At 63.5% G+C, this 25,302-nt stretch overlaps 2 protein-coding genes across 2 annotated transcripts in view; one reads left to right on the top strand and one right to left on the bottom strand.

Moving 5' to 3' along the window:
• Positions 1–25,302, top strand: part of LOC141738011 (filamin-C-like) — a 236,211-nt gene that overhangs the window by 166,891 nt on the left and 44,018 nt on the right. The window lies entirely within an intron of this gene.
• The window catches only part of SND1 (staphylococcal nuclease and tudor domain containing 1), a 145,615-nt gene that overhangs the window by 117,263 nt on the left and 3,050 nt on the right, over positions 1–25,302 (bottom strand). Inside the window, exons 2-10 of the mRNA XM_074573113.1 lie at positions 23,695–23,844; positions 21,630–21,750; positions 18,712–18,790; positions 15,614–15,774; positions 15,317–15,408; positions 13,936–14,094; positions 13,402–13,508; positions 13,059–13,149; positions 6,440–6,553 (exon numbers count right to left, since the gene is read on the bottom strand). Coding sequence (XP_074429214.1) covers positions 6,440–6,553; positions 13,059–13,149; positions 13,402–13,508; positions 13,936–14,094; positions 15,317–15,408; positions 15,614–15,774; positions 18,712–18,790; positions 21,630–21,750; positions 23,695–23,844 — 1,074 coding nt within the window. The remainder of the gene's footprint in view (positions 1–6,439; positions 6,554–13,058; positions 13,150–13,401; positions 13,509–13,935; positions 14,095–15,316; positions 15,409–15,613; positions 15,775–18,711; positions 18,791–21,629; positions 21,751–23,694; positions 23,845–25,302) is intronic.

The raw sequence follows: 25,302 nt of genomic DNA, 5'->3' as shown, positions 1-25,302 counted from the left end.
GGGGGTTCTAGCTGCCGGCTGGGGTTAAACCACCGCAACATCCCTGTCGTTGGAAAACCAGAGCTTGGTGGCGGAGCTGCCAGTACCGAACCGGCGAGGGGCTAGGGATAACAAGCCGGGGAAGCAAGCGGCTCCCTTATTTTCACATAGAAGAAGCCTGGGCTGCCGCGCCACCGGCACCGTAACCATCGTCACTTGCGCCATCCCCCAAACAGCGCCGGGGGACTTTGCAAAGCAAACTGAGCACTTTGCTTGTCGGCCAAATTCCACCTCTGCCAAACTCCCAACCAGCCCGGCAGCGGGGCGGGGACACCGGCAGCCGCGCCGTGCCGCAACGCCGCCTCTCCTGGCATCACCCGCGGCATCGCCCGCGCTCCCCCGAGCCGAGGATGCCAGAAGAGCCTCTGCAGGGACAGGAGGAACCGATCCACGTTCACAGCTAACGTTCCAACTTCTGCCAAGCCGAGCGCAGCCGCCCTCTTCTCCAAAATCCGGCTCGCTGCAGAAAAGCACCAGGCGGACACCTGCAAACCATCTGTCGAGCAGCCCTCGCCTCGCCGAGCACGGCACCGACCACAGGCGGCTCCCACCGAGAGGGGCCGAGCGGGACCCGGCACCCTCCGGCACCCGAGGCTCTGCCAGGCGAGACCCACGCGCCATCGGGTACCCCAAATTGTCACAACGCCGCAGGAAAAAGCTCATTTCCAGGGATAAAGCAGCTGCGGTTGCTAAAGCCAGGTGTGACGGGATGCTTCCCGAGCAGCTCGTTTCCCCAAATCTCAAACAGGGTTATAAATCCATCTCAAACAGCGCCAAAACCAGCAGCGCGAGGGGTCCGGGCTGCCCTCGACCTCAGGGTCCATCCCCTGCCCTTCCTCGGCTGCGCAGCCCCGGGCAGCTCCTGGGCAGGTCGTTTTTACAAAGCGCTTCCAATTTCACATAAATATCCTGGCAATCAGCAAGCGGCGGGGAAAGGAGCAGAGAGAAAGTACCGCCGTTTGATGGGGTTTGGGTAAAATACGTCTCTTTCTAAAATCTGCTGGGGAGCCGGCGGGCAGAACGAGGAGGAGCGGGAGCAGCCTTCGTCCGGGCATCGTTCATCGCTGCCCGGCGGCGAGGGGGTGACGAAGGTCACCGGGCTGCGCTGCTGGAAGACAGATCGGACGCGAGATTCGAGGCAGAGAAAAATCTTTGTCAGGGACTTAAATACCAGCACCTCTGGGAGCCGGCGGCTCGCAGCCGAACACCACGTGAGGAGCACCAACCTTCCGGCGTCATTGCTCTCTGTGGCAGGATGCGCCGTGCCCGGACAGACGGACAGGGCCACACAGAGACGATGGGACAAGAGGAAACGGCCTCAAGTTGCGCCAGGGGAGGTTTAGGATGGATATTGGGAAAAATGTTTACACTGAAAGGGTTATTAAGCACTGGACCAGGCTGCCCAGGGCAGTGGTGGAATCGCTATCCCTGGAGGGATTGAAAAGCCGAGTAGACGTAGCGCTTAGAGATACAGGTTAGTGATGGTTTCTGTCAGTGTTGGGTTGATGGTTGGACTCGATGATCTGAAAGGTCCCTTCCAACCCGGGCGATTCTACGATTCTATACCTTTTGCCCAGCATCACCCACCCCACGAGACCAGAGGGGAAGTGGCACCACGAGTGGTACCCCATGAGACCCCGCATCCTCGCCGAGCAGAGATGCTGAGGATGCTGAGACCACCCGGCGGGCGAAGCCTGAGGGCTGCGGGCTCGTCCTCCCCCCAGCCCCAGCGCCACGGATCCCTGGCCACAAGCGTCCCCACCACCTGGGAACAAGGACCCCGCGCGGGTGCCAGCTCCCGCTCTCCGGAGGCTGCCGAGCGCGGGGGCTGGTTTATCCCTCATCTGCTGGCAGCCCAACGGGAGCCAGCAGCTCCCTGCCTTTGGGAACGTATCAGAAAGCCAAGGAACCCGCGCACAAGCCCATTTGGAGGAGGGGAAAAAAACCATCCAAGCCCAAATCCATCTGTTTTTTCTTTTTTTTCTGAAGCCATTTCCAGCTTCCCCGCCTTTCCAGCTTTTCACCGCGTGCTGTTTGCGGCAGCGCCTGCTCTCCCAAGTTTGCCCGGTGCGGTGACAGCCCTGACGCTCGTGTCAGCTTTGCAATTAGCTGCTGCCGTGCCAATCGCACTCCCAGCAGACGCGAGGTTTGCCGTCGCTCCGGCAGCGCGCTGGCAGCCGGCAAGCCCCGGCAGTGGGTGCAGCACCGGGTTCCTGCTCCTCTGGAGAGCCACCACCCTGCACCCCGCCAGGGCACCCAAAGGTGGCCGAGAGCCCCCACGAGCATCCCCCCGCTGGCGTCGGTGTGGGACAAGTGGAGAGGCGTGAGCCAGCGTCCAGGATAAAGTAAAACCAGATAGCCTTGGCTTTGTGTCCTCGGAAAATACGGCTGGAAGGTGCCCCGGGGCGATCGAGACAATCCTTGAAGAAATCCCCCACCACCGATGTCAACCTTATCCCTGCCGCGCAGGCAGGAGCAGGGACCGTCGAGTCCCAGAGCAGTGGCACAGCCAGGAAAGGAGCGGGGACCTGGGACATCTCCATTCCCGGTGCCCTTGCCACCTCCCAAAGCCCTGAGCCCCCTGTCAGCGACCGCATCCCCCCCCGGCCCCGCTCCGGCCAGGGCAGACGCTGCCCCACTTTCAGACTTCAAAAAAAACCCCAACCCACCACCAGCAGGATGGTTTTTTCCCTTTTTTTTTTCCTCATTGAATCAAGGTCCATGTGTTCGACTCCCCCACTCCAAGAGTATTACCAATTAAGATATCAATTTAGATAAATTGGGGGATTGGAGCAGATTTGTACTGCCGTTGCAGCAATTGGGCAAATATAGCTTGCTAGAGCACGGAGCCGCTAACGAGATTCTGTAATTTAGCTGTCCGAGGGAGTGAACTTCTGATTAAAAAAGCAAAGCTGAAACCTCCCGAATGCCGGGAAGGGTGGTGACACCGAGACGCAGGAAAGTGCCGGTCCCCAAGCCAGAATCACGGCAGGTCGGAGCCCCTGGCAGCCACCCCTCCTCCCTGGGGTTTGCTCTCCTCCTGCCCTGTGGAAACACCCCCCATGGATGGACAGACCACAAATCCCACTGTGGAAATAGAGGGACGGACCACAAACCCCACCGCGGGGTAGGAGGGATGAGCGGAGCAGGACGGCGGAGCGATGGGCATCACCAGCTGGGATGGGGAAGGGCTCCACGCCAAAGACTGGAGCCCCCCATGCTTCGAGCCCCAGATGTGGAGCACAGCTGTGAAACGAGGTCCTGCTGCCAAACCCGCTCCAGCCTCAAGGCTGCGGGATTAAACACGGCAGAAACCGGCCCTGGCTCCAGCCCGGCCAGACGAGGACCAGGCAATTTCACCGGAGGCGAGCGCAGCACTGGCTGCGGTGAGCGCGGTGCTACGGCTCAGCCTCCAGCCCGGCCACGGCGGTGGCGGGACGTAGCCTGGGGAAGGATCACCGTGAACTCTCCTGCTCTGGAGATGCTGCTCCAAAACAAGGGGGCCACCTCGGTGAGGGGCTCCAGCCATCCCGGTGAGGGGCTCCAGCCATCCCCACCGCAACCCAGCACCGGCACCGCACCTGCAGACCCAGCCCCTGAGCGGGAACAGGAGATACATCTTCATCTGAATACGTTATGTTCCTCGACAGACACGAGCGATAGACATATTAAACGCTATCAGCTCCTGCTCTCAGGATTCATCTCGCGCCGGGTGATGAAGGCGGGAGATGAAAGGCTGTAGGATTTTATTACGCTGAATTTTCGGTTTGTCATTTCCCATCTACTCGACCAGGTGCCGTGGGACCAATTTGCGCTCGGCGGGATGGAGATGGATCTCCCCAGCGGAGCCGCACTAACGACATGCTACCTGCTACGGTGGGTACGTGTCTGGTCCCCACCGCAGCACAGCAGCCCGCGGCCACAGAGCTGCCGGACCCGCACACAGCACCTCTTGGGTACAACCTTCCAAGAACAGCCCAACATCAACCCCAGATATATATATAGAAAGAGAGAGCCTTGACCTCAGGGTCTGCCTTTGCAAGGACAGGAATCATAGAATCATGGAACGGTTGGAGTTGGAAGGGACCTTAAAGGCCACCCAGTGCCACCCCCTGCCCTGGGCAGGGACACCTCCCACCAGCCCAGGTTGCTCCAAGCCCCGGCCAACCTGCCCTTGAACCCCTCCAGGGATGGGGCAGCCACAGCTTCTCTGGGCAACCTGGCCCAGGGGCTCACCCCCCTCACAGCAAAGGATTTCTTCCCAAGATCTCATCCCAATCTCCCCTCTTCCAGTGGAAAACCCTTCCCCCTCGTCCCGTGGCTCCCCTCCCTGAGCCAGAGTCCCTCCCCAGCTTTCCTGGAGCCCCTTTAGGGACTGGCAGGGGCTGGAAGGTCTCCCCGGCGCCTTCTCTTCTCCAGGCTGAACCCCCCCAGCTCTCTCAGCCTGTCCCCACAGCAGAGGGGCTCCAGCCCTCTCCAGCCCCGGGTGCCACTGTGGATGGCGGTGGGGCTGGCAGTGAGCCCAGTGGCTCGCAGCAGGCAGGAGAAGGCAACCCGCCCGCACGCCGGGGCCGCAGCACTGAAGCAAGCGAAGGATTTTGCCAGGGGAGCCGGCAGCGCGGCACCGGGGGGGGGGTGGCCAGCCGCCTTTCCGCAGTCTCCTTGGAGACCGCGAAGAACCCGCACTCCTCCCGGCAGCGCCGCACGGTGCCGGTGGTGCACGAGGGGGCAAGTTGCCCCCCGCCGGCACCGGTGGCTGCTTGGCAGCCGCTCCCCACCATGCCAACGTGCTGCTGGGCTCGCGGCGGCCCCCAGCCACCCGGTGCTGACGCCAGAGAAACAGCAGGAGGAAGAGGCTAATCTGGGAAGTTATTCATAATTCAGTGTGTACAAAACAAGGCGGCATCCTAGGAGGGAGGAATGTCCAAATCGCCGTTCCCGCGGCAGCCCTGGGCTCTCTGCCCCTGCACGCCCACCGGCAGCTCGGGGAGGGGGGTGGCCGTGGCACGCGGTGCCGGTGCTCGCCGGGGCGTCTGGGGAAAAAACAGCCCTGGAAAAGGCAGTTGTCGCGTAATCCTGGGGGAAGGCTGGCTTGCTGCTCCTGGATGGAAAGCCCCCCCCCGGGCTCGCTTGCCGGCAGCAGCGCTCCTCGGCATCTCGAGGGGCGATGGATGAGGAGGATTCCCTTAGGAAACGGGGGTCTTGGCAGCTCTCCATCAACCATTGCAGGCGGAAAAAATAAAATAAATGAATAATAAAAAGCAGCAGCAGATAAATCCCTGCCCCAGGGAGCTTTTGGGTAGTTTTAGATTAGTTGCCACCAGGCAAAGCCGGGCAGTGCCCAGCTCCTGTGCCCATAGCCATGCCGGCAGGTACCGGCACTGAGAGGGGGGCACGGGGATTAAAGCGGCCCCCCCCCGGCTCCTGGCGCTTTGATGGGAGGTGAAGGGGACGCGGCGTGTGACCTGCAGCCACGCGGCAGAGCTTATTTTGGGCGCTTTCATGTCACTGCCGAGTGCTGGGCTCGAGGTCCAGGGCACGCCGGGCTTGCAGGATGCTCAAACCAAGCGCAGCGGAGAGCAAACCGTGCACGAACAATGCGGCGTTTTCCAAAGACTTCAGTAGCTGGGATTTCTCCATCAAATCCCGACACTGCAGGTCTCCGCGAGTCAGCCCCCAGCATCCCTCTGAGCCGGAGGAGGAGGGAGGGAAGCGCTCCCCGACCCCAGCCAGCCCCACGGCGGAGGGGAGAGATGCTCGGGGCGGCGGAGCACCTCGCTGAACGGCACAGCGGGGAGAAAAAGGGAAAACCGAAGGGTTTCGCACGCTTCGCATCACCTCCGGCAGCCCTGCAGCCCCCTGCTGCTCCCCCCAGCGCAGGGCAAGGGGAGGGCAGAGCTGGCAAAGCTCACGAGGATGGCGAGCAGCCAGACCCCGCCGCCCGTGTGCCCACCCACCGAGGGGCACGAGCCTGCAGGGACGGGTCACCCCCCTGCCAGCGCGTCCCCCGGCACGTCCTCCACAGCCCCATGCCCTGGAAATGCGGCTCTCCCACCTCCCCGGAGCAGAGAGACGCAACAGCGCTCGCGATACTGAGGGGGAAACTGAGGCAGGGGAGGAGGGAGGCATCGGTGTCCCTGCAGCCATCAGAGTGCACGCTCAAACCCTCCCCATCCTGCACCCCACAAAACGGGGCTCCCCCGGCAAGAAACTCAGCAGAAGGGGCTCAGGCCAAATAGAAGAGGAGCCTCACGGGGAGGGGACCCCATCCAGGGACGGTGACGGACGCCGGCGATCGCTGCCCAGCAGAGATGCTGCAGCGCTGGGGAGTGGAGCAGAGCACCCTCCCCATCCCCCCACCCCCCAGGGTCACCTCCCCGCCACGCGTCCCCACGGTCACCTGCGTGCTGTCCCCCTCCAGCCGGGGGGGTCGGATGCTGGAGAGATGAATGGTTTTGTGGTCCCCAGAGTTCAGCTTCACCACGATGGCGTCCGCGTTCAGCACCTGCATCACCTGGGGAGGGAGAGAGGCCGAGGTGAACACCATGCCCTCAGCACCAGGCCCGCAGCCGGGCACCGCTGCGACGCCACCCGGGCTCTGGCACGCACCCCGACCCACCCCGGCTCTGGTCCCCGGCTCATGGCACAGAGCGAGTGTCCCCAGCCCCATCCCAGGTGGCCGGTGGGTCACTGGAGCGAACGCGGCTCGCTGGCACCATCCTGTTCCCCGAGCCTGAGGAGCTCAGCGCTCATCAGAGCCCCGCAGGGTCACCATCCGGCGATGCCACAACACACCAGCATGTCGCTGGCTCCCTGCCATCCTGCGCCAGGGCTCAGCCCCCCTTTTCCCCCCACAATCAAGACCGGAGAGGGGACCGGACGCCAGGCAGCGATAGCGGGCGACGGCCGGGCGCACGTGGATGAGGGAGCGAGCACAGCCTGCGGCGGAGACTCTGCCACCCCACGAGTGTACAACCGCCTGGCCCGGCTCGTGGCTCTCCACGCACTCGGGCAGCAAATTAATTAGAAAAACTGGCGGTAAAGGCAGGCAGGGTGTGCAGGCAGGGGTGTGCAGGCAGGGGTGTGCAGGCAGAGGTGTGAGGGCAGGGGTGTGCAGGCAGAGGTGTGAGGGCAGGGGCGTGCGGGCAGGGGTGTACAGGCAGGGCTGTGCGGGCAGGGGTGTACAGGCAGGGTGTGCAGACAGGGATATGCAGGCAGGGATATGCAGGCAGGGCTGTGCGGGCAGGGTGTGCAGGCAGGGCTGTGCAGGCAGGGATATGCAGGCAGGGTGTGCAGGCAGGGATATACAGGCAGGGATGTGCAGGCAGGGTGTGCAGGCAGGGCTGTGCGGGCAGGGTGTGCAGGCAGGTGTGTGCAGGCAGGGATATACAGGCAGGGATGTGCAGGCAGGGTGTGCAGGCAGGGCTGTGCGGGCAGGAAGACAGCGGGGCTCGGGCCACACTGGTTTCATCTTCTCAGTTTTCATCCATCTCCGCTCTCCAGCCCGGACGGAGCAGAACAGGACAAGGCACCCGTGAATTCCCGCTGGCACAGCACGGACCTTCCCCTGCTCGCTCCCAGCACACACCCAGTCCCCCCAGTTCAAAAGTTTCCCGTCGTTGCCCATCCCCAAGCAGCCCGGGGAGCGCAGCCCCCCGCCACCCCCCACCCAGAGCTGAGCCAGAGCTCGGGGGCGGGGGGGGGAAGCGGAGGGAGGAGGGCACAGACTTGCCCCCGCCTTGCAGCACTTTTTGCCCCAGCAAGCACATCAAGTCCCTCAAAACACGCTTAGCCAAAGGGATAACAGGATTATTGGAATTAAAATTAAAGCAGACACCGAGGACGGCCAGGGCTCCTCTCGGCACAGCAAACCTCCCCGGGGGACGTCCCTACCCACGGACTCGGATCCTCCAGGGACCCAGAACCTTTGTTTTTCATAGGCAGAACCGAGCCCAACGCCGTTTGCATGCTAAATGGAGTAATCAAATCTCATGCTTCAGGGCATCCCTACCGCCGGAGGGGTCAGGATGGGACCCCAGCAGCGCGCTAGGCATCCACCCCTTCCCTCCCGCAGACAGGCTGGGGAAAAGCACGACGTGAAGATGAGACGCCGCAGCCAGAGGAGCTGCGGGTCAGGTCCGGGGGCAAATCCTGCGCTACGTTACACAGCCAGCACGGCGGAGCTGCCGGAGCGGCGGTCAGATCGCATTTGTTCTCTGGCGGGAGGCGGTGGCAGGGCACGCTCCTGCCTGCAGGCAGCCGCCAGCTCCCGGCACGGCCCGGGATACAAGCGCCGGGGACATCGCCAAACCCCTCCGACCTTCCGCATCCCCTTCCTGGCAGGGATGAACTCGCTGCAGGCTGTCCCAGCTGCCATGGGTCTGCGCGGGGACACGGGATGCTGCAGGACGTGGTACCCGGGGAGGGGGCACCCAGGGGTTGCCCGTCCCAGGCAGGACAGGGCAGGGTGGCAGCGGGAGCCGAGGGTGACCCCTGGGTGACCACCCCTCCTTGGGCACCCGCAGCCCCGGCTCGGCAGCATCGCCCCGTGCGTGGAAGCAGCAGCAGATGCTTTGCAGCCCCCTCCCCGCGGGCAGCAGCGGGGCACGCGGTGACAGAGGTGACAGCAGCAGCAAAACGGGGGACTCGGCCCCGCCTGAGAGGCCGTGCCATTTCTCCTGCTACCAATTTCTCGGCTTGCTGCGGCCAGCTTCCTTTATCCAATATTTATTGCGGCTTCACCTGCCTCCGAAAGGCGCTTTGATAAAGGGATTGAAAGGATTTTTTTTTTATAATTTTTTTTTTTTTTTTTTTTTTTAAATATCTCTGCAGCTGCTTCTTGCAGAGCCTGAATGCTCCAGCGCCACTTCCCCGGCACGCAGCCTTCACCCCCCGCCCGGGCTCCTCCAGCCGGGTGTCGGGAGGGGAGGGCTGGGTGATGCCACTCACCGCTCGGAAACGTCCCCTCCGACCCAGACAATTCTACGGTTCTATGATTCCATGCCCCTGCGGGCAGATGGGCCCCAGTGACCCACCGGCAACCCCCCGAAGCCCCATCACCACCACCCCGGGGCGAGAAGGGCAGAGCGGTGCCTCCGTATTTTTCCAGGCGAGAAGTTTTTCTCGCTGCCAGCGTCGATGCCAACAAGGTTTCCCATTTTCCACCCTTCCCTCACCCCCGGCGCCGGCTTCGCCCCTGCAGCATCCCCGGGTGCTCACGGGGCTGCGGACCCCCGTGCCTGGGGACCGCGGGGACAATTCCCCTGGCTCCCCAGGGCAGCCTGCCCCTGCCTGCTGCGCTCCCTGCCCGGCGCTAACGAGGGCAGCTCGTTAGCTCTCCTGGGAGAGGGATCGGGGACAGGGATGCATCCCCAAAGCCGGGAGCGACCGCCTGCACCCTGACCTTGTGGGACAGGGATGGTGGCACTTCGGGAGATGGTGCCCAGCACGGAGACAGGGGCCGGTGCTGCCCCCCCCCCCCCCCCCCCGCCAAGAGAAAACTGCTTTTTGAGGGGCTGCGGCAGGGCCTGGCGCTGAGCTCGGCAGGAGAGCAGCTCCCGGGCTGCTTTTGGCAGCTCCCTCCGAGATCGGAGACGATTTGGCCGCGATGAAGGCTCCAAGCGTTTTGCAAAGGGGAGGGAGGGGGGGGGAAGGAAAAAAAAAAAAAAAAAAAGAGGAAAAAAGGGAAAAGAAAAAAAAAAAAAAGACACACAGGCACAGCTCATCCCCAACCGCCTCCTCCAGCCTGCAAAGCGCTGGAGCCCGGCAGCAGGCGATGCGCGGCCCAGGCTGGATGCGGCCGCGGGGCTGCCCACGGAGCCCAGCGCGCTCCGGGCGAGCGGCTGCTCTCATCCGCTGCTCCCCCCCCAACCCCGGCCCCGAGGGGGCTCACCCTGCCCTGCTGCGGGGAGATGGGATGACAGAACCTGGCACGGCCCCCCCCTCCGCCCCGAGCCCCGCGCACAGAGCTGTATTATAAACAGCTTTTGGCAGGGGAGAGCTTTCAGCGTAATGTATTCAGCTCTAAGCAGCGCTGCCCCAAATTCCTGGGTGCTGTAAGACGAGCTGACGCAGGGAATTTGGGAGAAAGCCTCCAGCCTCTTCACATTTTTATCCCACCGCTTTTCTTCTTGCCACTCACGGGCATCAAACCCGCGATCGAGGCCAAGCCTTAATTTGTCCCCCAAAACCAACCCAAAGCACCGGGCGGCTGACTGTTGCCGGCACCGCCGCGGCAGCAGGAGCCAAAATTAGCCCATTTGCCGCGGTTGCTCAACGGTGCAAAGACAGGTTGGGATCTTCCTCCTCCTCCTCCTCCTCCTCCTCCTCCCCGCCTTGCCTTCTTCCCCCCCCAGCCTGGCAGCTCCGACGTCAGCTCTGCCGCTGCAAACAAGCACCTCGGCGTTGTGCCGAGCACGGAGGCGGCTTCGGCGCCAGAGCGATCGCTGCCTGCGGGTGCTCAGACCCCTCCGCAGGGCGCTGGGAGAAGGGATGGGGGCTCCGGGACGGCCCCCCCCCGGGGTGAACGAGCACATGCCCAGCTCTAGGTTCAGCTCCGGTGCTCCGAGGCATTTGTCCTGATTTTCCCTGTCACTTGTAATTCCCAGGAAAGGAAAAAGACCAAAAATTGACACTGCAAAAACGACAGTGCCGGGGGGGGGCGGTTCAGGCTGACGGCTCCCTAAACGCTGATTTGCACGGGCCCGCATAAAGAGCAGGTTTTAACCGAAAGCGCAGAAATTGTGCCTCTCCTCCCCAGGAAGCGGGACGGCGTCGCGGTGCTCACCACGTTCCGGGGCTCTTACCGCAGAGCCAGGGCAGCCAAACTGTGCCAGAGCGGCCCCCGGCATGCAGCGAGACGGGGGACCGAGTGCCCCCAGACTCGGGGGGGACCCCGGCAGAGCGAGGGGCTGTGCCCAGAACCGGGACCCTATGTGGGATTCAGCCCGCACACATCGGGGTTCCCCTCTGCCCCACGGCGCCGGGCGTGGACTCCCACCGCTCCCGGAGGGACGGCTGCCCCACGGCAACGCTCGGCACAAGGGCTGGAGACGCCGCTGAGCCCCAAACCCACCGCAGCCACTTTTTGGTGCCTCACCGGGGGGTGTGGGGACGAGAGACCTGCCTGCCGCAGCTCCCCGCCAGCGCCCCAGCCTGCGTGCGAGCTATTCAACAAAATGACGGGCGCCTTGGAAATGCCAGGAGCGTCCACCCGCCCCCTCCGCCAGCCCTCCGCAAGCTGCTGAGCAAAGCATGACTAACGGCCCCCGTGCCGGCTCCTGGCGCGGGCTCCGGCAGCAGCTTCTGCCAGCGGCAGGATGGCGCTTCCGAGCGAGCCAGTGCCTTGGCACGGCCACCCCCGCGCCCACGGCGGCATGTGCCCGGGCAGCGTTTCCTCACCAGGATCGCAGCACCTTGGGTAGGGACCAAACGTGGTCCTTTCTCCCCGGGGACGAGCTCCGCGGAGACCCCCTGGGCTTGGCATTCGGGCCACGTTCAGACGCCGCTCGAAGGGGAAAAGCCCAGTGAAGCTTTCAGCGCCGGGGGAAGCTGGCGGGGAGTTTTTTGGAGACCACCGCTACGACCAGCTCCATCTAACCAGCACCTCCCCAGCCTTGTCCCACAGGACGGGAACTGCCGCGCAGACCCCGGTGACAGCACCGCACAGATGAGTTAATTAAGCCGGCTTTGCCCTGCCCGGCATCACCAGAGCTCACCCAGCCGGGCACGCTCTGCCCCGAGCCCGGTTTGCCCCACGGCCGGCAGCCCCAGAGGCAGGCAAGGAAAGAGCAAGGAAAGAGCAAGGAAAGAGCAAGGAAAGAGCAAGGAAAGAGCAAGGAAAGAGCAAGGAAAGAGCAAGGAAAGAGCAAGGAAAGAGCAAGGAAAGAGCAAGGAAAGAGCAAGGAAAGAGCAAGGAAAGAGCAAGGAAAGAGCAAGGAAAGAGCAAGGAAAGAGCAAGGAAAGAGCAAGGAAAGAGCAGGACAAGAGAGAGAAGTGGGGAAGAAGCAAGGAAAGAGTGGGGAGGGAGAGGGAAGGAGCTGGGAAAGAGCATGGAAGGAGCGGGGAAGATCAGGCAAAGAGCAAGGAAAGAGCAGGGAAGGAGCAAGGGAAGGAAGGAGCAAGGGAAGGAAGGAGCAGCCCCCCAGGAGCAGCCCCCCAGGAGCAGCCCCCCAGGAGCAGCCCCCTCGCTCCCACGCCGGCCGGCAGAGATGCCGGGGCACATCCCTGCCTCCCTGCGCAGCAGGGATGGAGCAGCTGGAAGGATGCCGTGGGGCAGGATGCGGGCGGGCGGGGGGAGCGCAGGGGTTAAGCTGACTTTCCAAGAAATGCGGCTGCTGCACATTTCCCAGGCTTTGCAGCAGAAGCGGAGCGGCTGCTGCGCCGGGCGAGGCGGCAGCACCATCTAGCGGGGTGCTCCCCCCTCCCCGAGCGCTGCCCGTACCCCCCTGCCCATCCCGGGGGACGGGGACATCCAAGACACCCACCACCACCCAGGGCAGGGGCAGCCCCACGCCTGCCCCGCTGCGGTGGGGCACCCCCTGAGCTGCGTGGGGCTAGTGAGGCTCCAGAGTGGGCCAGCCGCTGCAGGAAGGCGCTGGTCACGGGCTCTGCCCCACAGCTCCACACCAGCAGCCCCCCGGGATCGGGGCAGGGGCTGCCATGGGGCTGGACACCATGCTGGGAAGGCAGGCAGGGAAAGGAAGGAAAGCCGCGGAGCCCGAACCGCCCTGGAGCGGGCAGGCAGGGTGAGAGCGTCCCTGCCAGCCGGAGTGACACCCACCAGCCCTTCCCCACCCACCGCGGACCCTTCCCCTTCCCTCTTTCACCCCAGGCCTGCCCAAGATCCCGGCGTGCACCTGGGCGGTCATGAACCTTGCTCCGTGATGGGGACGTAGCCAAGGAAAAACCCTCTGGGATTTATCCAAGCACACGTAGCGGCCAGCAAGGGCACCCGGGCACCCTGCCACCCCCCCAGCCAGACCCCGCCTGCCCCATCCCCTGCTCCGCCAGCCACCCACCTTGGCTACAAACTGCTTGTCCTTCTGATCCAGGTTGGCCGTGGGGGCCACGTAGTCCCTCCAGATCCTCAGTTTGCGCTCTTTGGCGAACCTGCCGGGGGGGGGGGGGTGGGTGGGATGGGACAGGGACAGGCGTGATGCCCGGGCAGGGACAGACCTGCCATACGTTAAATTGCCCGGCAAAGGCCAGAGGCAGCGGGGCTGGTGCAGGAGAGATGGCATCCACCTCCCAGCCGGGAGAACACGGCGGGTACCCACAGGTGGATGGGGAGAGGGGGCTGGAGTCACCCCGGGCCCCCCAGGGGGGCAGCTGGGAGCGTGCCCACCCCAGCGCTGGACTCACCTCTCGGCCGCGCGCAGCTTGTCGGCGCCGCGAGTGTAGACAGCGATGGACCAGTCCACGCAGCGGGCAAAGCCCTCCTTCAGCAAGAGCTCGGTGATGTTCCCGTTCTGCGGGGACGGGGAGGGGGCACAGGCTCAGCCACGGGGGACAATGGCACCCACACCCACCCCTGCGCCCTCGCTGCCTCCCCCAGCCCCTGCCCCGCTGTGAGGGGGGACCTCACCCGCCCTGCTCAGCCCCTCGGATGTCACCGGTCCCCAAAGAGCCCAGCAAGGCCTGGCCACAGCACCCCCAGGGCTCTCAGAGGCCACCCCCGCGACTCCCACGTGGCTCTGCTCCTCTTGGGAGCTGCTCACATGGACCATGGTCTCCCACATCCACCAGTAAAGAGCACGCAACTTCCAGTTGCCCGGAGCCCCCATCGGAGGCACCTGGTCCCTGCAGCCACCTTTAGCATCTCCAGCAGAGGACGAGGAGCTGCCCAACCGCCCGCCGGGACCTTCTCCCACCCTTCTCCCACCCAGCCCCACTTGCCGGGTGCAGGATGGTGCCCAGGATGTTCTGGTTGTGGCAGCTCTCCAGGACGATCTGCACGTCCCTCTGCAGCAGCCGCGACTCCGTGAAGAACTTGGCTTCGGCCGCAAAAGGCTCGGGGACTTCGGGGGCGTCCGCCTCCCGCTTGAACGTGGGACACTGCGGCAGAGGGGGGACGGTCAGGGCAGGGGCTGGCACCTCCAGCCTCGGCCAGGGGGTGGGAAACCTCCCTGGGGAGGAAGGGTGACCCCCTGTCCCTCCTCAGGGGTCTGTATTGGGACCAGTACTGTTCAATACTGGGAGGAGGAGATTGGGATGAGATACTGGGAAGAAATCCTTTGCTGTGAGGGGGGTGAGCCCCTGGGCCAGGGTGCCCAGAGAAGCTGTGGCTGCCCCATCCCTGGAGGGGTTCAAGGCCAGGTTGGACGGGGCTTGGAGCAACCTGGGCTGGTGGGAGGTGTCCCTGCCCAGGGCAGGGGGTGGCACTGGGTGGCCTTTAAGGTCCCTTCAACCCAAACCATCCTGTGATTCTGTGATTCCCAAGCTGCACGCAGCCCCGTGCTCTGGCTGCAGCTTCTGGGAGACGGGCTGGGGGCTGCCTGTACCGACGTTTTCATGCCATTTTGCACTGACACAGCCCTTCATCTGTCCCAGCACATGCTGCTGGGAGCAAACTGGGGTACAGAGATCAACTCCCAGCGTGATCCTGACTAGGGTGCCTCCACCCCGGGTCAGACAGGCAAGGGAAAAGCAAGGGCACCATGTGAGGGAGCTGAGGCAGGGGCTCCCCAGCACAACTGGGGCGTCAGGCAGGGCCCCAGGAGCCCCCAGTCCAAGAAACACCCTCCACGTCAGCCTCCTGCCACGCTGGGTGGCCAAACTGGTGTGGTGTGGACCCTCCTGCTGAGCTGGGTGCCGGGGACCCAGGTGATCCACACACCAGCAGCCACCCCGATGCCAGCCCAGCAGGGACAACCACTCGCCCAGTGACCAGGGGACCCTCGCAGGGCATCCAACAGCCCGGAGCTGGGGCTGCTGCCCAGCCTGGCAGCGTGGAGCTGGTACCCACCTCACCCAAACCCATCCCCGTGGTGACACCCCGTGCCGGCGTGCACGCAACCACAGGCTGCAACCAGCCTGTTACTGGAGGGTGCATCCAGGACACGGCGGGCAAGAAGGCAGCTGTAGCCCTGCCTCCATCCCTCGCCCAACGAGCCCGGTGGCCAGCAGGAATGGGTGCAAGCCCTGCACCCTTGCACCGGTGCCCAAAGGTGCCGAGGAGGATGCACAAGGAACAACGGTGCGAATTCAAGAGGGAACTCGCTGCAAAGAGGAGTGCGGAGCCCGCCAGACGGGGCTGGAGCCAGCGGCCGAGTCTCACCTTGATCCCCGAGAGCATGACGGTGACCAGGTAGTAATCGGGGAGGAGGAGGGCTCTCACCACGCTGCCATCCCGGACGTGCTCTATGATGGCTGCGGTGCAAAAGGAGAGGTTGGTCTTGCTACAGAGGGGCTCGGCAGGAGCTGCGTAGCCGGAGCCGGCCCTCCTCCATCCTCTGCAGCGAGAGGGTGCTGGGAACGGCACCCCAGCAGCGTGGACGTCCCCTGAGCCCACACAGGCAGGCGGCAGAGGATGGGGTGACCCCAGCACCCTGGGACAGAGTCGGTGCCAGCTTACCATTGACTGGCTTCTGGTGCATGGAGTCCACGAAGTGCCGGGGGTTCTCGATGGTGTACTTGAGGTCACGGATGGTGTGGGAGCCCGACCCCTCACTCCACATCCCTTTCTTGGCGCTCTTGGCTTGTTCCTCCAGCTCCGCCAGCCTGCTCTGCTCGGGGCTGCAAGGACAGGAGGAGACGGGGTGAGGCCAGGCCCCGGGCGGGCAGGACGCTGACGGTTCCTGCATGTTTTATCACCGGGAACATCCATCTTCCAGGCACTTTTCTGGATGCTTTAATGACGCGAGCACTCGCGTCTAGAAAAGGCCCCGCCTGGGTGAGCTGCTGAGCGATGCTCTGTGCTGCTGACAGCAGCGCACCATAAATCACAGTAGGTTTTTCCAGCAGGGCGGCACAGAGGCAGCACCCTGGATGTCCGGATACCCCCCACAAAAACCGATGAGGATAATCCATACCGGTCTTTCAGGGGCTGCTTTGTGCACCACAATGGCAAGGAAGCCCCAGGAGATGGCTACCTGTGGGTCCCGCAGCAGCAGCCCCGAGTCCCGGAGCAGCAGCGAACATTTTGGGAGAGGAGGGATGGCAAACCCGGGTGCCAAACCAAACCACAGACCGTCCCCGGTCCCACACGAGCAGGAGGATGCCTAAGGCCGAGCACAGCAGCAGCCCCTGCCCAGCACCGGCCACCAGCCCTGCCTGGTGCTGGCCCACCCCAATACACAAATTTGGTAATAATTCGTGTTTTAGCACAGGCTGAGAGAGCTGGGGGGGTTCAGCCTGGAGAAGAGAAGGTGCCGGGGAGACCTTCCAGCCCCTTCCAGTCCCTAAAGAGGCTCCAGGAAAGCTGGGGAGGGACTCTGGCTCAGGGAGGGGAGCCACGGGACGAGGGGGAAGGGTTTTCCACTGGAAGAGGGGAGATTGGGATGAGATCTTGGGAAGAAATCCTTTGCTGTGAGGGGGGTGAGCCCCTGGGCCAGGGTGCCCAGAGAAGCTGTGGCTGCCCCATCCCTGGAGGGGTTCAAGGCCAGGTTGGACGGGGCTTGGAGCAACCTGGGCTGGTGGGAGGTGTCCCTGCCCAGGGCAGGGGGTGGCACTGGGTGGCCTTTAGAGGTCCCTTCTCACCCAAACCCTTCTGTGATTCTATGATTCTTCAGCTCGGGGAAAAGCTGCAACCTGATGAATCCTGAATTCACCAGAGAAGCACCTGACTCCGACAGCTGAGAAGTGAGTGGCTGAGAGTCACCTCACACACCCGTTAATTAATGCACCCTTTGAATTAGGAGAGCAAACGCGGAGCAGCGAGGCGCTCCAGGAGATATTTAATTGCAGGAAGCTCAGTCCTGTGCGAATCGCGCTGCTCCAGCCCCTCACACCGGTGACGGAGCTCGTGGCAGCAGCATCGCCCAGCCCGGGGGGCTGCACGTCCTGCTCCTGCATCATCATCCCGGGGATCGGCGTGAGGGGTCTGGAGCAGGAGTTTTGTGAGGAGCGGCTGAGGGAGCTGGGGGTGTTCAGCCTGGAGAAGAGGAGGCTGAGGGGAGACCTTCTCGCTCTCTACAGCTCCCTGAAAGGAGGGGGTAGCCGGGGGGGTCATGCTCTTCTCTCAAGGAACAGGCGATGGGACAAGAGGAAACGGCCTCAAGTTGTGCCAGGGGAGGTTTAGGATGGATATTGGGAAAAATGTCTTCATGGAAAGGGTTGTCCGGCCTTGGACCAGGCTGCCCAGGGCAGTGGTGGAGTCGCCGTCCCTGGAGGGATTTCAAAGCCGGGCAGACGCGGTGCTGAGGGACGTGGGTCAGTGGTGACTGGGCAGTGCTGGGTTAACGGTTGAACTTGATGATCTTAAAGGTCTTTTCCAACCTCAACGATTCGATGATTCCAAAGTCAGTGCAAGAACCCCAGCGGACTGGCAGCAGAGACTTCCCTCCTTCGCTCCACCTCCATGCAGGAGGTGCAGAACCAGGACAGGGTGGCAAGAGCCGACTCCAGTCGAACCCCATCCATCCTCCCAACGCCGCCAGTCATCACCAGGCTCTACCCGCTCTCCCAGCAACTCCTCGCCCCCAGCCCCAGCAGCACCGCAGGCTGGTGGCTTCTGCAGCCCCTCCAGCGCAGGCACAGCGGCTTTCGTGCCTCGCCCAGGCATCACCCCCCTGCGGCGGTCCCCAACCATGCCAACACAGAGCCATTGAACTCTGCCAGCAGCACCCAGATCCCACCAGCACCAGTCAGGGAGCATGCTCCCCAAGGGCTTGGGACAGGGACTGTCACAAGTGTCCCCAAGGCAGGCAGTAAGCAGGACCCGCCGGCACTCGATGCTCCAGCACAGACAAGCCTGGGCACAAAATAACCCGTCCACGCCCTCGGCAATGCCCGCTCTGTTTACTCAACGTACCTGTTTACAGGCTGCGCTACCAAAAACGCTGGGTGGAATGTATCCAAGTGTGCCGGCAACAGTTTTAGGAAGCGACACGGGCAAGCTTCCAGCCCAGCTTCCAGCCCAGCAGGCGCGGGGATGGAAATAGCATCCGACCGGTATTTATAGCCGCGCCACAGGAACAATTCGCACCCCTGGAACAGGATTGTCGGGGTCCGGGGCTGCGTGCGGGGATACCATCCCTCACTCCGGGACACAACAGGGACAGAGTGAAACATCGGCATCGGCTCCAATGGCACCACGCCGCCCCGACGCAGGACAAGGGACAGGAACATCGCAACATCACCTCTCTAGCATGAATTAAAACACTTCGACTCCACGCCAGGCGTTATTTTCCAGCCACCAAGAGCTTCAGAAGACTTTCTGCTGCGCAGTCTGGGGCCACAGCTCTGGTGCTTCAGCATCCAGGGCAAGGAGATGCCTGGCCCCCTCTCCCCAGCCCCTCGACACCCCAACCCTAAAGCCAAGGGGTCCTGTGTACCACGACACCGATGCCTGCGAAACCCGGGCGCCGCGGAGAGCCCTGGTGCAGGGATGGGTGCCCAGCCAAAGCCGAGGAACCCGACGGGCCCTGTGCCCGGGGAAATAACCGCAGAGCGTCGGCGCGGCCGCGCAGCACGGGCTCAGCGGGGCAGCGCAGGATGCAGCCGCATACGTACTTGTTGGCTCGGATCCCTTCCCGGCGGGAGGCCAGCCCTTCGGCCACCAGGGACTCAGCAATGTTCTCGCCGCTCGTGTCTGCGGAGAGAGGAGGAGAGGAGTCAGTGAGACCAGCCACCAGTGCCGGGGACGGCCCAGAAAATGCTCTCAAGATGATTTTAGTCAACAAATGCCGGAGCAATCCGGGAGCCAAAGGTTCCTGTCACCAGCCCGATGTCCCAGCAGCACGTGGCCTTCACGGTGCATCAAGCAGAGCAGCCCAGGGCTCTCCTGGGGACAAAATTTCCCCCAGACCAGGGCTAAGCAAGTGGGAAGGCGGCACCTTGCTCCAATGCACTATGGGGCTGCGAGGCGTGCTGTCACCCAGGACCACCTCCGTGGGAAGGGGACATCCTCGGCGCCCGGGGGAGGCAGGCAATGCCCTCCCAGCACCAAAGGGGCTCTCTGGATTTCCAACGAAGGCTGCACTGCCAGCATGACCTGCAGCGGGCACCGCTGCACAAGGCATCCTTCCTCTGCAGAAACACCAGGGGGTTCAGGGCTACCGGGAGCCAGAGCCCCTGGGGAGGCGGGGGACAAACGCCACAGTCTGGGGGAATCCGGGGCCAGAGACGGAGGATAAACAGGAGGATTTGGGAAGAAACCCCCCACTGCCCACGTTGGATGGAGGGCGCGGGGTTGCACGGCCCCAAGCAGCTGGGGAGGGGGTGTAGGGCACTGCCTGGACCCCCCACCATTCCTCAGCACCTCCGCTCCCACTCAGCCACCACCGGCGAGCGATGGCAAGCCCCCAGCCCCCCAAAGCCCCCAACCCCGCAAAGCCCGGAGCCGCAGACAGCTGCTGCATCCCTGCCAGGGAAGCTGTCGCAGCGTTTCCATATTAATAGTATTTAAACCTTGACAAACTTCATCAGGAAGCATTTTATGCTTCATTTCTCACCTCCGCGGTGTGACAGGCTGGGATTTAACAATAAGGACGACACCTACGCGGGAGCCACAGCATAAGAGTCCTTAACGTGGCAGACAACAAGGCTGCAGATGACTGAAAGGGAGCAATTCACTGATCGCGGTGTCACCGAACAACAAAACCTCTTTCAAGGTTTATTTGTTGCTGACTGCGCTGTCGGGACCTGCCATGATTCCTGCTGAAGGATGGCCCGCGGGGTGGGAAAGCGGAGAGCAGCGGCTCTCCAAAACCATGATCCCTGAAGGAGGGGATTCCACGATCCCAAAGGGCTTCCCGGTCCCCCAGCAAACTGGGAGCTCAGGAATGAGCATGGAAGTAACGTCAATACCCAGTTATTGGCGGTCTCGGGCGACAGGGTCATCCTGGCTGCACGTAGGGCTCTTCTCCCCTTTCTCGCAGCCTGGGGACTGTGGGGGTCTCACGTTCCCACGCTGGATGGGGACCCCCACAGGGACACGGGAGATGCCTGCAGCGGTGAGCAAGTCCCGGCCGTTTGCTGCTCGAGCCAACCTCCCGCTTCCACCGCAGGAAAGGCTCCCAGTGCCACAGCAATGCCAGGGAACGTATCTGGGAGACAAGGATGCCTCACGGCACCCGCTTACCCTTTCCACTCAAGCCCTGCATGGCCCAGCTGCAAGCAGCAGAGTCTGCAGGGAGATGGGGCTGAGGGCATCCGACCCCCCAGTCTGTCCCAGAGCTACCCCAGGGGACATACACCAAAAACTCAGGAGCCCCTGACCTCCGTTCCAGCCCCTCGCACGCGTCGGGTCCTTCCCCCATTCCCCCAGCCGCAAGGAGTCACCCCGCTGAGCTCCCCACCCGAGAGGGGGCTGCCAGGGGGCTCTGGCCGAGCCCAACCTCCATGCCAGTCGTATCCCAAATATCCCAGTCGTGGGGCCGTCCTGGCTCCGCAGCGACCCTCCAGTGAGCACAGAGGGGCACAGCTCACTCCGCGCACCTCCTGCCCCGTGCCAAGCCGGTGCATCCCTCTGCCGGGCAGCACCGGGGGACAAGCTGGGTCCTGGTGAGCACCCACCTCCCAGGAGCCCACCCACATCCAGCAGATCTCATCCCCCTTCTTGAAACCCACGGGCACGGGAACTCCAACCAGGAGCTAAGCCCAGCAGAGCAGCAGCGGGATGCGGTCACCTCTAAGCCACTTTCTCTCACCATTACTCTCACCAGACTGGACAGCTGAGAGCTAACCGTGAGGAGCGAGAGCCCCAAAACTCATCCACCAGCACGGCTGGAACCAGGGCTGTGGGCAGAGGGGACGCGGCACCCAGCAGAGTGCAGTCTGGCGTCATGCTCACCGCGAGCGGGGACCTAACCGGAGGTAAAACCCATTTGTGGCAGCGCCGAGAAGACCACCCTGCCCCAGGCTGCTCCGAGCCGGGGAGCACAAGTCCTGCAGGAATCACACAGCACTCGGGCTGAGCGGCTTCGCTCCTGGCGCTCCACGGCATCCTCAGGGGCCACAGGGAAGCCTTTTGGGCTATTTCCATCAGCCAGAGAGGAGCACAAGATTTTTACCAACAAAAAGGATGCCAAGGGAAAAGCTACGGGAATTCTCCTAGTGCTGTGGCTTGCATCCGTGCGCCGCGGTGCATCAACCAGCACCTGCAGCTCTAGAGCGCGCGGCCGTGCTCCAGCCGGGAGCCGGACCGGGCATCGCTCCCGTCCAAAAGCTGGAGCTCCACCAAAAAATAGGGCATGCATCCTTTTGCCACCGACACCGCATCCCAACCCACCCTCTCAGAGAGTAGCTGTGGCTCACGAGCACCACGCACTCCGGCTGCAAGTACCGCACGCTCCGGCTGCACGCTCCGGCCACGAGCACTGCACGCTCCGGCTTGCGAGCACTGCACGCTCCGGTTGCACGCTCCAGCTGCGAGCGCCGCACGGTCCCCACCAGCCCTTCGGGCGCCCAACAGACCCCTCAGCACTCACCTTTCCCCAGGTACACCATCCCGTACTCCCGGCCCTGCGGGGTCTTGTACTCCACGGTAAAGCAGACCTCCTTCCCGATCAGCTTCTTCCGCAGGAACTCACGAGCCGGGAACCCCCAGGGCTGGAGGGAAAAGAAGAGCCGATGGGTCAAACGCAGCTGGGGGAGCCCAGAGCCTCCCCACCCCGGGGGACTCACGCTCTCCTCCAGCTGTGCTGCGTTAGCCCAGGACCGCGCTGGAGGCTGTTTGCAGCCCACGAGCTCGCAGAGGAACCGACCCCGTTACTCTGCAGGAGGAACACCCCTTTCTCTCCCCCTCCGGCCCCAGCAAAGTTGGTTTTCCAGCCGGCATCGTACTCCCTGAGCACAGACGGAGCCAGCCAGCTGAACCCGGGAAGGCTCCTGGGACAGAGGGAGCAGGGCTGGAGCTGCGGCGATGCAGGGGCTGGACCAGCCCCAGCTCCCAGGGAGGCGGTGGGGGCTCCTCCAGCTCCTGCCCAAGTCGGCATGGGTGCCCGTGGTGAAGGAGCAGAGCGGGACTGGCCACGGTGGCCGTGCCTGGCTGGGAGGAGCGAGTTCTCGCGTCCCCCCAGCACCTCCCTGCACCGCGGCAGGAACACACCGGAGCCCCGGCGAGCTCAGCCCCACTCCACCGCAGCAGGTGGGTGGGGAACGCGGTCCGGAGGAGAGAACATGACGTGCTCATAAACAATTAGCAAACCTGACAGGCATAATTTTTTAAAAGAGTGACATTTAAAGGCTGAAGCAGTGTTTAGAAGACAAACTCCCCAGGGAGAGCAATTAGCTGCCAGCGCTCTGCACCACCCCCGGGGCTGGGAGGATGGGTGGCCGGGGCTGGGCTCCCTCCGACACAAACCCCGCCGTTCCCAACCTCTGCCGGCACCGACACCCTGCCTGCACCCAATCTGCCAAAGAAACACCCCCGTTGCCTCCTGTTCCCCCAGCCTTGGGGCAGGCAAAGCCCTGCAGATGTGCGCTGGCAGCGCAGAACCCCCCCCACCCCCGCAGCCTGGGCTGCGTCCCCAGCAGCGCGGGCAGGGGGGCGAGGGGGGGATTCTGCCCCTCTGCTCCGCTCGGGGAGACCCCCCTGCAGTGCTGCCTCCAGCGCTGGGGCCTCAGCACAGGAGAGACACGGAGCTGTTGGAGCGGGGCCAGAGGAGGCCCCGGAGATGCTGGGAGGGCTGGAGCCCCTCTGCTGTGGGGACAGGCTGAGAGAGCTGGGGGGGTTCAGCCTGGAGAAGAGAAGGCGCCGGGGAGACCTTCCAGCCCCTTCCAGTCCCTCAAGGGGCTCCAGGAAAGCTGGGGAGGGACTCTGGCTCAGGGAGGGGAGCCACGGGACGAGGGGGAAGGGTTTTCCACTGGAAGAGGGAGATTGGGATGAGATATTGGGAAGAAATCCTTTGCTGTGAGGGGGGTGAGCCCCTGGGCCAGGGTGCCCAGAGAAGCTGTGGCTGCCCCATCCCTGGAGGGGTTCAAGGCCAGGTTGGCCGGGGCTTGGAGCAGCCTAGGCTGGTTGAAGATGTCCATGCTCATGGCAGAGGGTTGGACTAGATGGCTTTTAAAGGCCCCTTCTAACCCAAACTACTCCACGACAAGCCTGGAGGCACCACCAGGTTCCCCTGGTCCCGCAGATCTTGCCCAGCCGGGTCCTCACTAGCAGATGACGCCTGCCCCATCCTGGCCACGTGTGTGACCACAGCGGGGTGAAGCAGGAGAATTCCACCCCAGAATCCACACTGGAGGCATGGAGCAGGGAAAGGATCTCTTAAAGGAGGACTGAAGGGATTGTTTCATCCTGTGTCCTGCAGCCGCAACGTCCTGCGTGCCCCCGAGCCAGGCAGGAGGTAGCACTGGTGAGGGGGGAGCTGCTTGTGCCCCACGGGACAGCAGCAGTGGGGCAGGCAGGGGAATGGGTAATGCTTCTCGCAATGGTCATGCAATGGAGATGGGGGGGCGGGGGGAGGAGCCTGGAAGCCCCCTGTGCAGCTCAGCCCATGACCCTCAAGGCAGGGGGGCTGCGCAGCACCGCTCACGGGAGGCACTCACCTCGTCCGGGGTGTCCTTGGCGTCCGGCTGGCCCGCGGCGGCGCGGCGGGCGAGGTTCCCGGCACGGATGTTGCTGAGGTTGATCTGGCGCTCGGGGGGCGGCCCGCCTCGGGGCTGCCCGCGGACGATGATGGCACATCCCGACAGCACCTGCAGGGAAGAAGAGGGGTTACAGGGGGTCCCCGTCGCCCCGGCAAAGGAGAGCAGCCGGGAGGGTGAGGAGGGAGAGGTGATGGAGCTGAGCGCGCAGGCAGGTGATGCTGCGGGGACAGACAGGCTTTCAGGGACGGATCCTGCCCCAGGCAGAGCATGGGAAACTCGGCACCACAGGGTAGAATTTCTCATGGCAGAGTCAGGAGCTGCCCCAGGTTTCCTGCCCGGAGCTGCGGGATGGAGCCAAGCGCCACAGCCCGCACCGTCGCAGCGGTGCCTGTCAAACATCCCATCCCCTCCTTTGGGGTGCGGCACAACTGAATGCAGGGTGATCCCAGCACAACGGGTAACAACGCGAGGGACGTGGCAGATCAGGATCCCGGACGCTTTTACCTGCTGTGATGCTAAAACCGTTCCCAGGGGATCTGACCCACTGGGAGCAAAGGGCTCGTAGGCAGCAGCAATGGGCTGGCTGCACCCTGCACCCATGGCCTGTAACTTCAGCCAAGTGACTGTGTCGAAGTCAGACAAATAAACCCATATGGGGAAAACGCTGGGAGAATCCTCAAAAAAACCACAGAGACCCAACCTGGACTTTTTGCTCCTTGCACCCAGCTCAATGACAGCAACCAGTGTCATCCCACCCTGCAAAAACCCCCGGGTTTCTCAACGGCTCTGTCCCCGTAGGAGACCTCGAGCCACCCACCTGCTGGCATCGACAGGGCCAGCTCCAGCCGCCAAGCCGGGCTGCGGGCCAGGCAGAGCGAGCGAGCGTGCCGGGGATCACCCTGTTCCCGTTTTAATCAGTGCTGGCTCCCTGCACGCGGGATCGATGCTGCCGGAGCGCTCGCAGAAAACCTCTGGCTTGGATTTCAGCACGTGCCCTGGCTTGCCGCCCACCCGAAATCCCCACGGATGCTCGCAGCACATCCCAAAGCCACAGGACTCGCACCCTGCCACAGGAGCCAGCCCGGCCCAGAGCCAGGGACGCCGGCTCGCACCGAAACAAGCCCCACCGCACCGATCCCAAGGGTCTGGTCGCACTGCAGCATCACGCCTGCTGCTCCCCGTCACCTCCTGCATGGCGGCGACCGGCAAACCATGCGAACTACCGGGATCGAGCTTCAAATTAAGCCTGAGCCACACACAGAGCGATCCCCCGGCAAAGGCTCAGCGCTCAATACTTAAGGACTTAGAGGTTTCATCACTGTAATTAACCTTAATCTTTAATTTATAGGGCGTGGGGAAACAAGTCGGATGCTGTAACTGTTTTATCCAATTACCAGTACAAACCCTGGGTCCCGGGAAGGGGACAGGTTCGTTAGCGGAGCCGCTCCGTGCTCCGTGGCTGCACGTGGTGCTGCAGGGTGGGCACGCAGCCAGCCCCCCCGTGCCCCTGTCCCTGCCCATGGAGTGGCCGCACCGCTTGCCCATCACTCCCAGGTCAAGAAGCCA

This window comes from Larus michahellis, chromosome 1 (genome assembly GCF_964199755.1).
Source record: "Larus michahellis chromosome 1, bLarMic1.1, whole genome shotgun sequence".
NCBI lineage: Eukaryota > Metazoa > Chordata > Aves > Charadriiformes > Laridae > Larus > Larus michahellis.
The sequence above is the reverse complement of the archived record's forward strand: the minus strand, read 5'-3'. Positions and strand labels throughout refer to the sequence as shown.